The 11927-nt window shown below is 43.4% G+C and overlaps 1 protein-coding gene across 1 annotated transcript; it reads left to right on the top strand.

The window, feature by feature from the left end:
• Positions 1-291: 291 nt before the first annotated feature.
• On the top strand, positions 292-10250 carry HDDC2 (HD domain containing 2). The gene is made up of 6 exons (XM_072855785.1): positions 292-786; positions 1404-1525; positions 2488-2590; positions 4972-5040; positions 8754-8892; positions 10111-10250. Exons 1-6 carry the CDS (start codon positions 721-723, stop codon positions 10203-10205), a joined length of 594 nt encoding a protein of 197 aa, XP_072711886.1. The 5' UTR covers positions 292-720; the 3' UTR covers positions 10206-10250.
• The last annotated feature ends 1677 nt before the right edge of the window (positions 10251-11927 follow it).

Genomic DNA, 11927 nt, shown 5'->3' with positions numbered 1-11927 from the left:
AGTGTGTTATTTATTCAACTCGCAAAAGTGATGGAAGTGCTTGTAGCCAGACTCCAGGAGCCCCCAAAATAATTTAAAACTCTGAGTGCAGCAACTCCGACAACTACCCTCTCTTCTGTGAATAATTACATGAGTTTACACCATTTACTGTTGTTGGGTTTTTTTAAAGTATGCTAAAGGTCACTGCTATCATCAGTTTTGACTAAGGTATGAGTTATTCCTGCCTGCGCAATGCCCTTCCCCTCCTTCACAACTGGGACTTCTCCTCCCTTCTGCATCCCAGGAGAGGACCTTTCCCTTTTCCCTTCCCCTTCCCCTTCCCCATCCCCTTCCTCATCCCCTTCCCCATCCCTGTCCCCTTCCCCATGCCCATGCCCATCAGCAGCCTGGCTTCTCTTGCTGCTTTCCTCCTCGCAATCGCAGCCTGAGTCGTTATTATTAAAGCGCGGTTTGTGGTTAATTAGTCCCTGAGGAGCCAGCGCGTTGGGAATACGGTTCCGTCCTGCGCCTGGGACCCGCACCCCGCAGGCGGCACCTCTCCCACCCCGCGCCAGCGGACGGCGGCTGGAGCCGCGTTGCTCCGCAGCCGGTTCCGGGGCGGGGAGCGCGGCGCCCGCCCCGCCGCTCCTTTCCGTTCCCCCGGCGCCGCCCAGAGCCGCCGCCCGCCGGCCGGGCCGGCAGGAGGAGGAGCGGGCGGAGGCGGTGGTTGCCGGGCGGTGGATGGCGGCGGCGGGGGCGAGCGGCGGCGGCCTGCTGCCCTTCCTGCGGCTGCTGGGGCAGCTCAAGGTGAGTGCGGGGGCCGCGGCGGAAAGGCCCGGGGCGGCGGGCCCGCTGTGGGCCCAGGCGGCCGCGGTGGCTGGCGGGGTGTCCGCCCGCGGTGGCTGGCGGGGTGTCCGCCCGCGGCCCTTCGGCCGGGGCCCTCAGGCGGGTTTCCCCAGCAATCACCGGGATGGGAGCAGGGGCGCCGTTCGCGGCGCCCGGCCCGGCCGCCGGGGGCTGGCAGCGGGGCGGCCGGCGGAGAGCCGGGGCCTCCGGCGTGTGAGTGGCGGCGTGCCGCGGCGCCTGCGAAACTCAGACGGCCGGCCCCGGTGCTGGGCCGCCGCGGGGAGACGTGGGCGCCGGCCGGGGGAGGGCTTCGGCGTGAGGGCCGCCAGGCCGCGGAGGGCGGCCGCTGCTGCTGCTAGTGCTGGTGCGTTTTCCTTGCCGGTGAACAGCAACGTGAAGACATCCCGTCACGGCCTGGGGGAGCCCGGTCGCTGGGGCAGGTGTTTCCCGGAAGCATCAAAGCTCGCCGGAGCATGGAGGTCACGGTGGGGCAAAATTTCTACTGGTGTCTCTCAAGTGAGGTCCTTCATACCCTAAGGTGTTAATGTTTACGTTGCTGTGACACTCTCTTCACGCAGAGAGTACCACGGACAGGATGGGTGTACAGGAATGTGGCGAAGCCAGAGAGCGTATCTGATCATATGTACAGGATGGCGATGATGGCTTTGGTGACCGAAGACAAAAGCCTTAACAAGGACAGGTGAGACTGCCTCTGGTTATCATGACCATATGTTAACGTAGTGGGAGAGCTGCAGCCAAAATGCTAAAAATAGCTGTCATCCTGAGGAAGAGCTTTTAAAACACACTGAAGGAGTTTGAAATCCTTTCCCCTCTTCCCTCCATCCTTTGGACAGGGTGCTGTTTACCTGGAGAGCTGAAAGGGGCTAAAAACTTTTATTGCTAAACTGCAAGTGCTGAGGCAAGTCTTTAATGCAGAGGCTCTGAGCTGGCCTTCTCTCAAGCCGTGAGTTAGCAAGCTGCAGACACTCGGTTAAAACACAGTTTGCAGCAACAGACAGCAAAGGCAAATCCATACACTGTGTGGATTTTGGTGGACTGAGTTAGCACTCAGCAGCAGTAAGGAACCTCAGAAATCATCTAGCGTAGCAGAGAAAGCATCATTGTTGAATGAGTTGTCAAGTCTAGTATCAGATCATGGTTGCTTTGTCCCTTCAGGAGCTGATGTGAAGGCTTTTTTGAGTATTCTGCTGCAGACTGGCATAGCTACAGAGCTGTGAGTGTCAGATTATGTACTGAATTTGGGATGGCTCCAATCAGATTACCTTCTGCCTGTTGCAGCGTTAACGTGACGTGTATAATGTAGTTAGTTATCACAACATCTCCGGAAGGCAAGCATACAAAAACTAAGTACATTACTTTTGAATGCTATTCTCTGGTACAAAGTATATTTATACTTAAATCTATGTTTACAAGCAGCAGTAGCTACAAATCAGGCATTAAAATCACGTCTAGGTGGAAACTACTTCCCTTAGCAAAGAAATGAAAAATGTTATGTGAAGTTTAAAAAAAAAACCCAACCTGTAAAATATATGAAGGGCATAAATTATGCTAAAAATTAAACTAAGTCTCTTAGCTTTATTAATAACAAGATATAACTTAAAATGCTGAAAACCTAATTGTTCTGTTTTTGCTTCTTGTCAGATGCATACGGTTAGCTTTGGTTCACGATATGGCTGAATGCATTGTTGGAGATATTGCTCCTGCAGATAATATCTCAAAAGAGGAGAAACACAGGAGAGAAGAGGTATGGACATAAGGAGTGAAGCCACATTGGCAAAGCCTTCTGCATCTTTCTAGTGTTCTGGTGGTAGTGAAGGGACCCTCTAAGCAACATGATACTGTCATTGGAATTAGACAAGTACGCCACAAACAACCAAAGTTTTCAACTCATTGTGATTTTTGTACGTGTAACATCACCAAGTACAAAGTTATGGAAGGAGAACCTTTGAAGTAATTTTCACGTTGGCCATTTATTCCTGAAGGGGCTGGATTTTTGGTAGCCTGAATTAGTCATGTTGATCAGCCTTACCAAGAGACAGGGAGCCGGGAGTAGGTGCACTGAGAGGGGTGGATGACAGTTCATGGCGGATCATTTGTGTGGTGCCAGATCATGTGGTTGTGACAGAGACTTTATTTAAACCACTTGCACAGGACTCCAGACACAGGTGTCTTTTTTTTTTTTTTTTTTTTTTTGTCATGAGTCTTTGAGTGCAGTATGGCTGGAGTGATTTTATTTTTGGCCTTACACATATCCAAACTGTTGGTTTGTCATTTCTGGTTTGTTGCATTATTTGAAGAAGATGTAAACCACTGCTCCAGCCACAGCTAGAGGGCAGCGTGATGCCTCAGAAACTCTTTAGAGGCTACAATTAGCTCTTCAAAGAGTGTAAAAAACGTTGCAGTGATTATTCCCCCCACACATGTTTTTATGCTTATGTGGTTAAAACTTGGGGTTGGAGGGGCTATGACTAAGTCTAGGAGTAAGCTTGTTTCTAAGAAAGTGGAAATTAAAGATCAAAGGGGTATTTGGCATTCTTTGAAGTACTATCTTTACTGACTGCAATTTTGGTATTTCTTTTTTTCAGTATACTTCCTAGTGTGTTCTTACACTAAACAAAAAAAACCCCTCTTTCCTGGAAGCCTCCAAAGGTTGTTTTGTCACCAAGGATCAGGCTTCAACTTTGCCTAGAGGGAATTCTCATTTGTATTTAGGCAATGAAAAAGATATTTTGATGCCTAAGTATGTTTAAGAAGTTTTCTTAAGTATTTGCAGCTCCTTCTGCTCCCATTTCACTCAGTGAGGACTTTGCTGATGACTTTGTGGGAAGGAGGGTCAAGCATTAAACATGTAGGCTGACTCGGAAGTACTTTGTTGTAAAAATACACCAAGGGTAACGGTTTCATGAGGTGGCTTGAGCTGAATTACCAACATGCTGCTTCCGCTGCAGACTTCTCCTTTTCTTTCCCTTTGCTCTACAGCTGACGTTGAGCTGGTTCTGAAGTTTGCTGCTTGTGCAGTAAGTTTAATCAGCTAGCCTCACTAAGGCTAGGGCACAGAAAATGAACTTGATTTAAAAAAAAAAAAAAAGTTTGGGTTTTTTCTTTGGGGTTGTTTGGGTTTGGTTTTTTTTGCCAAGTAAGTAATTTTGGCCTGCCAACCTTGAAATCTGATGAGCTCCAGAGCTGGAAGGAGGTGGGAAGGAATGAGACCTTGATGCTTCAGTGGTGGGGAGCAGCTGATTCAGTTCAGCCATATTGTGAAACTATACCCTGTATTTGAAGTGGAGAAACAATCATGGTGCAAAACCTTTGTCTTACCTGTGATGTTGATTGTTTTGGAAGCAGCCCTTAGTGTTACTCAGAAAACAGTAGAAATAGCACAGAAATGAGACTGATCAGCTGGGAGAGCATGAAGAGCATGTAGAACAACTTCTGCTTGCTGGTTATACCATCAGTTTTATACTGTGTTAAACCTTGTACCAAGATTTTTGTTGTTGAACAAATGGTATCTCAGTCTGGGAGCACCATGTTTTATTGCTGCAGGGTATTAAATGGATTTTTTTCCTCTGTTTTTCAAAATTGGAGATTTTTAAAGACTTATGTTGTGTTGCCTGCCTGAAAGTCAGTACTGATCTCAGCCCTGCTAGTGGAAATGTGCTAATGGAGTGTTTGGGAGGGGGCAGTTGCTTGTCAACACTAGGATTTAGTATTTTGAAGCTGCTTTTATGAACTGCACCTATTAAGTTCAAATGTTGCCTTCCACTAGTTAAATCTGTAAGGCAGAGTTGATAATTGACCGCAGTTCCCTGGCATTTGACTTGCCTGTTTTGTTCTGGGCTTCTTTTTGGACTCTTGAAGATATTGGATGCACTTCCAGGTTGTTTTTCTTGTGTTTTAGACTAGTTCTCTAACAATTTACTTAAGCAGCTCCCAGAAAAGATTCTTCACTGAGTGGTCCTACTGTTCCTCTGGCGGATTTATGTACACGTGCACTTTAGAATAATATACTGTGTAGCATATGTTTCTACAAACTTGGTAACAAGTAGTTAATTCTTAAAAAAAGATCATGATAAAAATGTGCTTTCTCAAAAAAATGGATAAATGGAAATGGCTTCTTTTTTCCAGGCAGCTATGCAACAACTGACCCAGCTTCTATCAGAGGACCTTGGAAAAGAAATCTATGAACTCTGGGAAGTAAGCTTGCATTCTTTTAATCCTTTGCTAAAATTCAGGGTAACCCATTGAGGACAATTTTTTTCCTGTTTACCTATGAAACTGGGTCATCTCTTATTTTGACCTTAAGCAAGGTAGATTCATTTGCTTGGGAGATAAATCTAACGGTATGAGTCAAGGTCACTTTGGAATCCTTTTCAAACAGAAACCCCAAACTTTGGTAAAATAACCAGCTTCTGCCTTTGGCCTCTCAGAGTTCCAGATGAACCTGTCCAGGGCTTGGCTTGTACAACTGAAGGAAGGGTTTGTCCTCTACATCCAGCCCTCTTGGGATATAAATCTGGTTTTTTACTACATTATCTCTTCTGTTCACATCTGGCCATTTGCAGCTCATAATCTTTTAATACAGGAAAAAATAATGGGAGCTGATGATACCATGGAGTATTTTCTGGTTTTTATGCAAGTAATAATTTATGTGGCTTCCATTTCTTTATTATACAGCCCATTAGGCTAAAATATTTAGTAGTAACTTTTGGTTTAAACTTAAATGTGGTGTACTGACACAGAACAGTGCTTTTCTACAAACAACACAGATTGCTGGCTGGTCTTGAGTACCTCAGATGTTTGTATTGGAAAGTATCTTCTGTATTTGAAGGTGGTTTAACTTTTTGATGTGAACTCATGCTGTTAATTGATCTTTTATACTTGCAAACTAGGGATGATTAGATTATTTCCAAACAATTCACGTTTATAATTACTGTGCTTTATCTTCTCCTGGCATATAGTCGCATGAGGACAAGTACATACACAATCTCTTGTTCACATGTTGTTGCAAACAAAGCATTATATGTTTCTTGGACTTTGTGACCTGAAACTGTATTTTATGCTGATACTCTTTCTTTACCACTTGGACTGTATTTAAATTCCAGATATTTGCAGCCAATTTCTGCCTTTTGAACAGCACCTTGTTTGGTTTTTCGTTTTGGTTTTTGTTTTTTTTTCTTTTTTTTTCTTACTGTAGTTGTGTGGTGAAGCTGGCAATGGGGATGGGTTTTCAGTGCTATAATTCAAGGTAAAGGGGGTAAACCAGCATAACCAGATCTGGGAAATAATGTGTGTGCATTTGTTTAGTGAGCACTGGTCCCTTCTCCCTTGGGAAGCTGTTATAGTTGAGGAAAAGGAGTTTTTAATAGATAAGATTAGTCCTGTAGGACATTTTTTTTTTTCTTTGCCTCAGTCTTCTCTTATGATTGTATAAGAGCGGGTCCAGTATGCAGTTAGTTCTTCAGCATGTTAGCTCTTTATCATTCTCATTAACCGTAATTTAACATATGCACACTTTTGATCATTTGTTCTTTGTTTCTACCTTCAGGATAATTTATTGGCATTGAGTCTCCAATGCAGCAGTATGAGTGTAACCCACATAGCGAGTGTAACCTAAAAATCTAATACTCACATGTAGTCTCTCTAGTCTTATTTTAAGTGGAACAACTAGGTGGTGCTTAAAAAGAAAACAAAGAAGGAAAAAAAAAAGGGCAGAAAATAAGAAGTCTCTGATCACTTTATGATACTCTGCTCTCAGCTAGCCAGAGGCATTTCCCTCTGATTTCTTTTTGTGAGTGAAGGAAGTTATGGCCGAGCGCTGAACAGTGGCTGGGACAAGATCTGTTGACACTCTTCGCAAGTCCTTCCTGCACTGCTCTGCTCTAATTTCTGCCCCTCTTTCCCTTTCAGCCTTTCAAGGACTATCGCTTTGGACTGTATTGGTGGGCACTCTGCAAGTGTAGTGTAGGGGAGAAAGGTAGCAGAAAGATGCCTGCGATACATTTTTCACTTTATAACTTAATCCAGAATACCTTTGAAAAAACATTAAAGTAAATGAATCGGCACACTTCAGCTCCGTCCTGCTTTTTATATTTTCAAGAGCAAAAACACGGGAATCATTTTTAAAAGACAGACTGTGGTGTTTGAGAGGCCAGTTACTGTTTTTCCAAAGTATACTGCTATTTCACGCTCTTAAACACCTGTGGGGAGGAAACAAAGTGTTTCTTTCAGTACTGTGCACAGTTGCACATATAATAGCTGATGTTTCTTGAGGTTAATGTGAGCTGTGGTATGAATAAGATCTGGTGGGTTGTATGGCACAAAGGGGTTGGTTATAGGTTGATACTCCCAATTAATTGCTGGAGGTGGGACAGACCTTTACAAGCGAACAGCCATAGTTCTCCTTCTCCTGAAGTTCTCCTTTGTAATGCTGCCAAGAGTTTGTTCTCTTTGGTGTCCAAAAAAAAAAGAGTAGAAATAAATAGATTTAAGAAAATAAGAAGTAGTATTTAAACAATTTAAAGATGAGGCAAAGCTCAGACTGAAATGAGGAAAAAAAGGTAAAAAAGTTGAAATGAAATTGATTACTAAAATAATGATCAAAATGTAACTGAAAATTCAAAGCATCGTTCAAACCCCAATAGAGTAGTATATGAATCAATCATGGCTATCAAAATCTGGACTTCTGACTTTCAAAGGTAAAGCAATAAGCATTAAGAACAAACAGGCTCCTAGTAGTATGTCAGACAAGGAAATGACTGTGACACTTATCTGAGCATCACTGCGCTGAAATTACAACCCAGGATCTTGCCACTGTGGATGACAACCACACCCACAGTAGCCTTCTTAAGATGCAGAAAGAGATGCCATGTTCTTTGGTCAGTAGGAAAAACTCTTCCTGCGCTTGTGCTGCTCTCATCTGCAGAACTGCTGTGCATCATGGGTTGTGTGGATCTGAAAGCACAGATGGGCCTGGGGTGTACTTAAGCCTCTGGTCTGATTATTGGTGGTGGTGATGACGAATGGGGTCAGACCTGCCGAGGGTATCAAGGTGATGGTAACCTGCACAGAAAGAAGCCTTTGCCTGTGGTTGGTTTTGGAAGTCAGGGGAAGACCAGCTGATAAGACAACAAATACAATGCAGTAGATTTAGAAAAGAAAAAATGAAATGGCAAACCCATCTGCAACCATCACTGGAAGCAAATGACAAGAAGATTGTTCAAGTTGACTAGAAATGTGAATGACTCGCAAATATATGCTGATGATGACTGGAGAGGGGGAAAAGATAGCAGAGAGATTAAAGGACTTAAGGGGTTTCCTCCCCTTCAGACTTTAACAGCTCCCCTCCCTATCTCCTAGGAGAGACATAAAGACATAAGCAGCTCAGACAGATTAGACCAAAGAGATTAAGAAAGAGTGACAGGAGAAATGTAAAGAACAACTCCTTATAAAAACAGCAAGGGGTGGAGAAAAGTGCAAAATAAGTCTTAAAAATAGGTAATGGTAATGCATAGGCACACAGTATGGTAATTCATAGCCTTAGCCAGGCCTGAAAAGATCTTTATATATATAGAATGTTGTTAAATGGAATCTATTATTTAACTTGTATATCATGTAGGGTTGTCTCCACATCATCCCTGATTCAGCCAAAATACTTGGTATGTTTTTAAGTTAGAGCATGCAAAAGAATTGTGTTCTGAAGTCCTATTACATTTAATAGAAATTTAGCATGTACTTATTTCAAGTGTTTTGCTGAATAGCAGTCTTGGAAAGACAGTGAAAGACGTAACTGTCATGAATATTTATGGAGTGGCTTGTACTAATGAAGAAAATTCTAGATATATAAAGAGCTTCTAATACTCTGTTTCAGAATAACACAATTTTTTTCTTATAACTGCAAATCTGTTCAGGAATATGAAAACCAGTGTACTGCAGAAGCCAAGTTTGTAAAACAGTTGGATCAGTGTGAGATGATACTGCAAGCATTTGAGTATGAAGAGTTGGAAAACACACCTGGCAGACTGCAGGATTTTTACAGTTCAACTGCTGGTATGACATTGGGCTTTTTTTTTTTTTCCTTTCGAAAATGAAATGAAATATATAAATTTCTTTTTTCCAATAGACATTCAGAACAAGTGAGAACTAGTTATTTTACTTATCGCTCAAGTACCCTACATACTTTTGGGGAAACTTAGTGCAGTGTGAACATACCTTACATTTACTTGTATGTATTGAACCTGAATCTCATTTACACGAAGTTCCTTTTACATTGCTTTGGACACCTAGAGAGAGGGCCAGTTTTCATTACACTTGCATGTGTTTAAGGATCTCCCCGTACTATCAGAGCAGGTATACAGGAGGCTTCATTCTTCACTGATGCTCTGACAGCAGCTTCTTTCTACTTTGTTAGTGTTTCATGAACCAGTGAAGTAGAATTTGTTATCCCCACATGAGCTGTGGTCCTGTGTGACCTGCTCAAGGCACATGTGAGAACCAGCTCAGTGAAATGTTTTCGGTGCAATTGTATTACTTTTTATTCTATCCACTGCTTTTCATCCTTTCCGAAATAAACTGATAGTGGAAAGGAAAAATAGGTAAAATGATAGTCTTTATTATTTTAGCAAGGGAATTGAACACCAGAAGAGGACTGTGACTCCAAGTCATCCTATCCTGGGAAAAAACTAGGGACAGACAAACTCGGGGAGAGGACCAGCAATCGCCAGACAGAGTCCCTGACAAGTCCCATTTATACTTTGGTGACTCTTCAGGGAAATAATAATCTCTCTGAAAAATGCAATAATTTGATTAGGGAAGAAGGAGAAAAAGGACAACATCAGCATAGCTGAAATACTTAATTTTCTAATTGACATCTTTGCCCTCCTACTAGAACTCAGTAACTTAAACTAAGCTAGTGTCTCAGTAGAGCCTAGAGCATATACCCTACATACACCTGTAATTGGGGTGGTTTCCTGGAGCTGGATACATAGTGTGGGATTGTCCTGGTCAGGGTGCATCCTCTTTTCAGCTCTGAAGTGTCTTAATGGAGCATGAAATATTTTTATAAGTTTTGAGGGGAAAATAGCTGTAACTACTCTTACAGTTACTCCATAGTTGGAGTAAAATGGGAGTACTCTCTTTCTTAAAAGAGTAACTTGGTGCTTGTTTTGAGCCTAAAGCAACATCACTGCTAACCTTTCACTGCCAGCCTTTCACACATAGGGAAATGAGAGCATTTTTCATTAACTTTCCCATTCTTTTGTTTTGCAGGAAAGTTCGTTCACCCAGAAATACTCCAGCTTGTATCTCTGATTAACACAGAAAGGAATAAAAAAATAGCTGCTACATCTCATCCAAATTCCTGAAGTGTTCCTAAATGCTGTAGCTATAATAAATATTTTGGTTTACATTCTGTGCATTACTTTTCCTCCCATAACATCGCTAATTCTGCTAGCACATTTTTTTCTGTGCATTCACTGGTGAGAATCCCAGGACCACTTAGATAGGAGCAGGTAGGATAGTGACATCCCAGATCAAAGGTTGTGTCAAGGACCAAGTAGTTAGAACGAGTTTGTTTGGGTTTTTCCTTTTTTTAAGATCAGCCTCTGATTGATGCAGTCTCCTAAATGCAATTGTCATCCCCTTTAGAGGTAGGTACTCTAGCTGAGCATGCATCTTCAGGCACCATCACTCCCAGGAGGTGTCTCCTTTACACAAACTCAGAGGCCTGACCGAAGCTCCTGGTGCGTTCTGCGGCTGATACCTTTGGCAGAGGCATGCAGTGCTCTGCAGAGCTGCTGGGAGCTCTTGCCTTAGCAGCCAGCAGTGCACAAAATCTGCAGGGCACATTGGTCCAGGTGAGACATGGGATGCCTGCTCTGCTCAGGGAACCCCACAAGGCAGCAGTTGTGCCCTGTGGAGACCCTGGAAGAACACACTGCGCTTTACCGAGCAATAGGAAACTGATTAGTGGTTATTGCTGGCTGTTCGTCATACTGCAAGGGTGATGGAGTGGGGCCTGCTGAGCTTTGTCCAGGGTCCATCATTCTTCAGCATTTTTATTATACTGAGATGCGTACAAACCACAGTCTCTATTAGTTTGTATTGAATGCCAAGCATGAAAGAGCTACAGATGCATTGGAAGAGAACTGAGAACATTCTCCATGAACAAGAAAAGTGGCCTTAAAAGAGACGTTTGACAGAAACACAGCACAAGCGCTACCCCAGCAGGAACAGTTGGTTCCTCCAACGCAGCAGGAGGCTTTACTGGCTGGCAATACGCTGTTCTGCAGGGGGGCCAGGGGACGGAGCGCTGAACCCCAGGCAGCAGTGCAATGGTGCAGGGAAAGTTATTATCCTGGGAAACAGAGACATGGTTTGACTTGCGTTGTGTGGGGTTTGGTTTTGTTTTAAGAAATCCAGCAGGTACTTTGTGTAAAATTACTTTCCCCTCTACGTCCTGCAGGTGCAGTTGTGTGTCAGTTTTGGGCACCGCATTTTAATAGAAGTAGGAATGGGTTGGCAAGAGGCTGGAGGACAAAGTGCGATCGGAAAGCATGAGCTGTGATGACAGGCTGATAGAAAGGTTAGCAAACAGCCTGTGGGGCTTCAGGCTTCCTAATGCAATACTGAAGTGTGCTGTTCATGTGTCGGGAAAGCGTGCTAGGCCCTGGACATGTGACCTATGGGAGGAAATCACCTCCTCACATGTCTTTATCCTGACCTACTCATACCAGCATTGAGCCTACACATAGCGGCAGCTGCTGTAATGACAATAACAGGCAAGGATTTATATGGAAGAGAAGCTTGTCTGGCCAACCTACCTCCACTAAGTCTACTTGCACAAGCTCTTTAAATGATGCTCTTAATGAATGCAGTTAAAAGCAATTTACTGCTTTCCCAGCAGCATTTTTCTATATGTATATGTATATACATCATACATACATAAATATATAAATAAAATGAGGTCTAAGTCAGTGTCCTGTAGAAGATAACAGTGCTTGGACTCCATGTTTTAACTTTGGTTTGGCTGCTGGCCCTGCTCAAAAGAAGGTCAACAGTTTTATCCCTAGAAGGTGTTTTCTGCC

This window comes from Ciconia boyciana, chromosome 3 (genome assembly GCF_034638445.1).
Source record: "Ciconia boyciana chromosome 3, ASM3463844v1, whole genome shotgun sequence".
Lineage (NCBI taxonomy): Eukaryota > Metazoa > Chordata > Aves > Ciconiiformes > Ciconiidae > Ciconia > Ciconia boyciana.
This window is presented reverse-complemented; position numbering and strand designations above follow the sequence as displayed.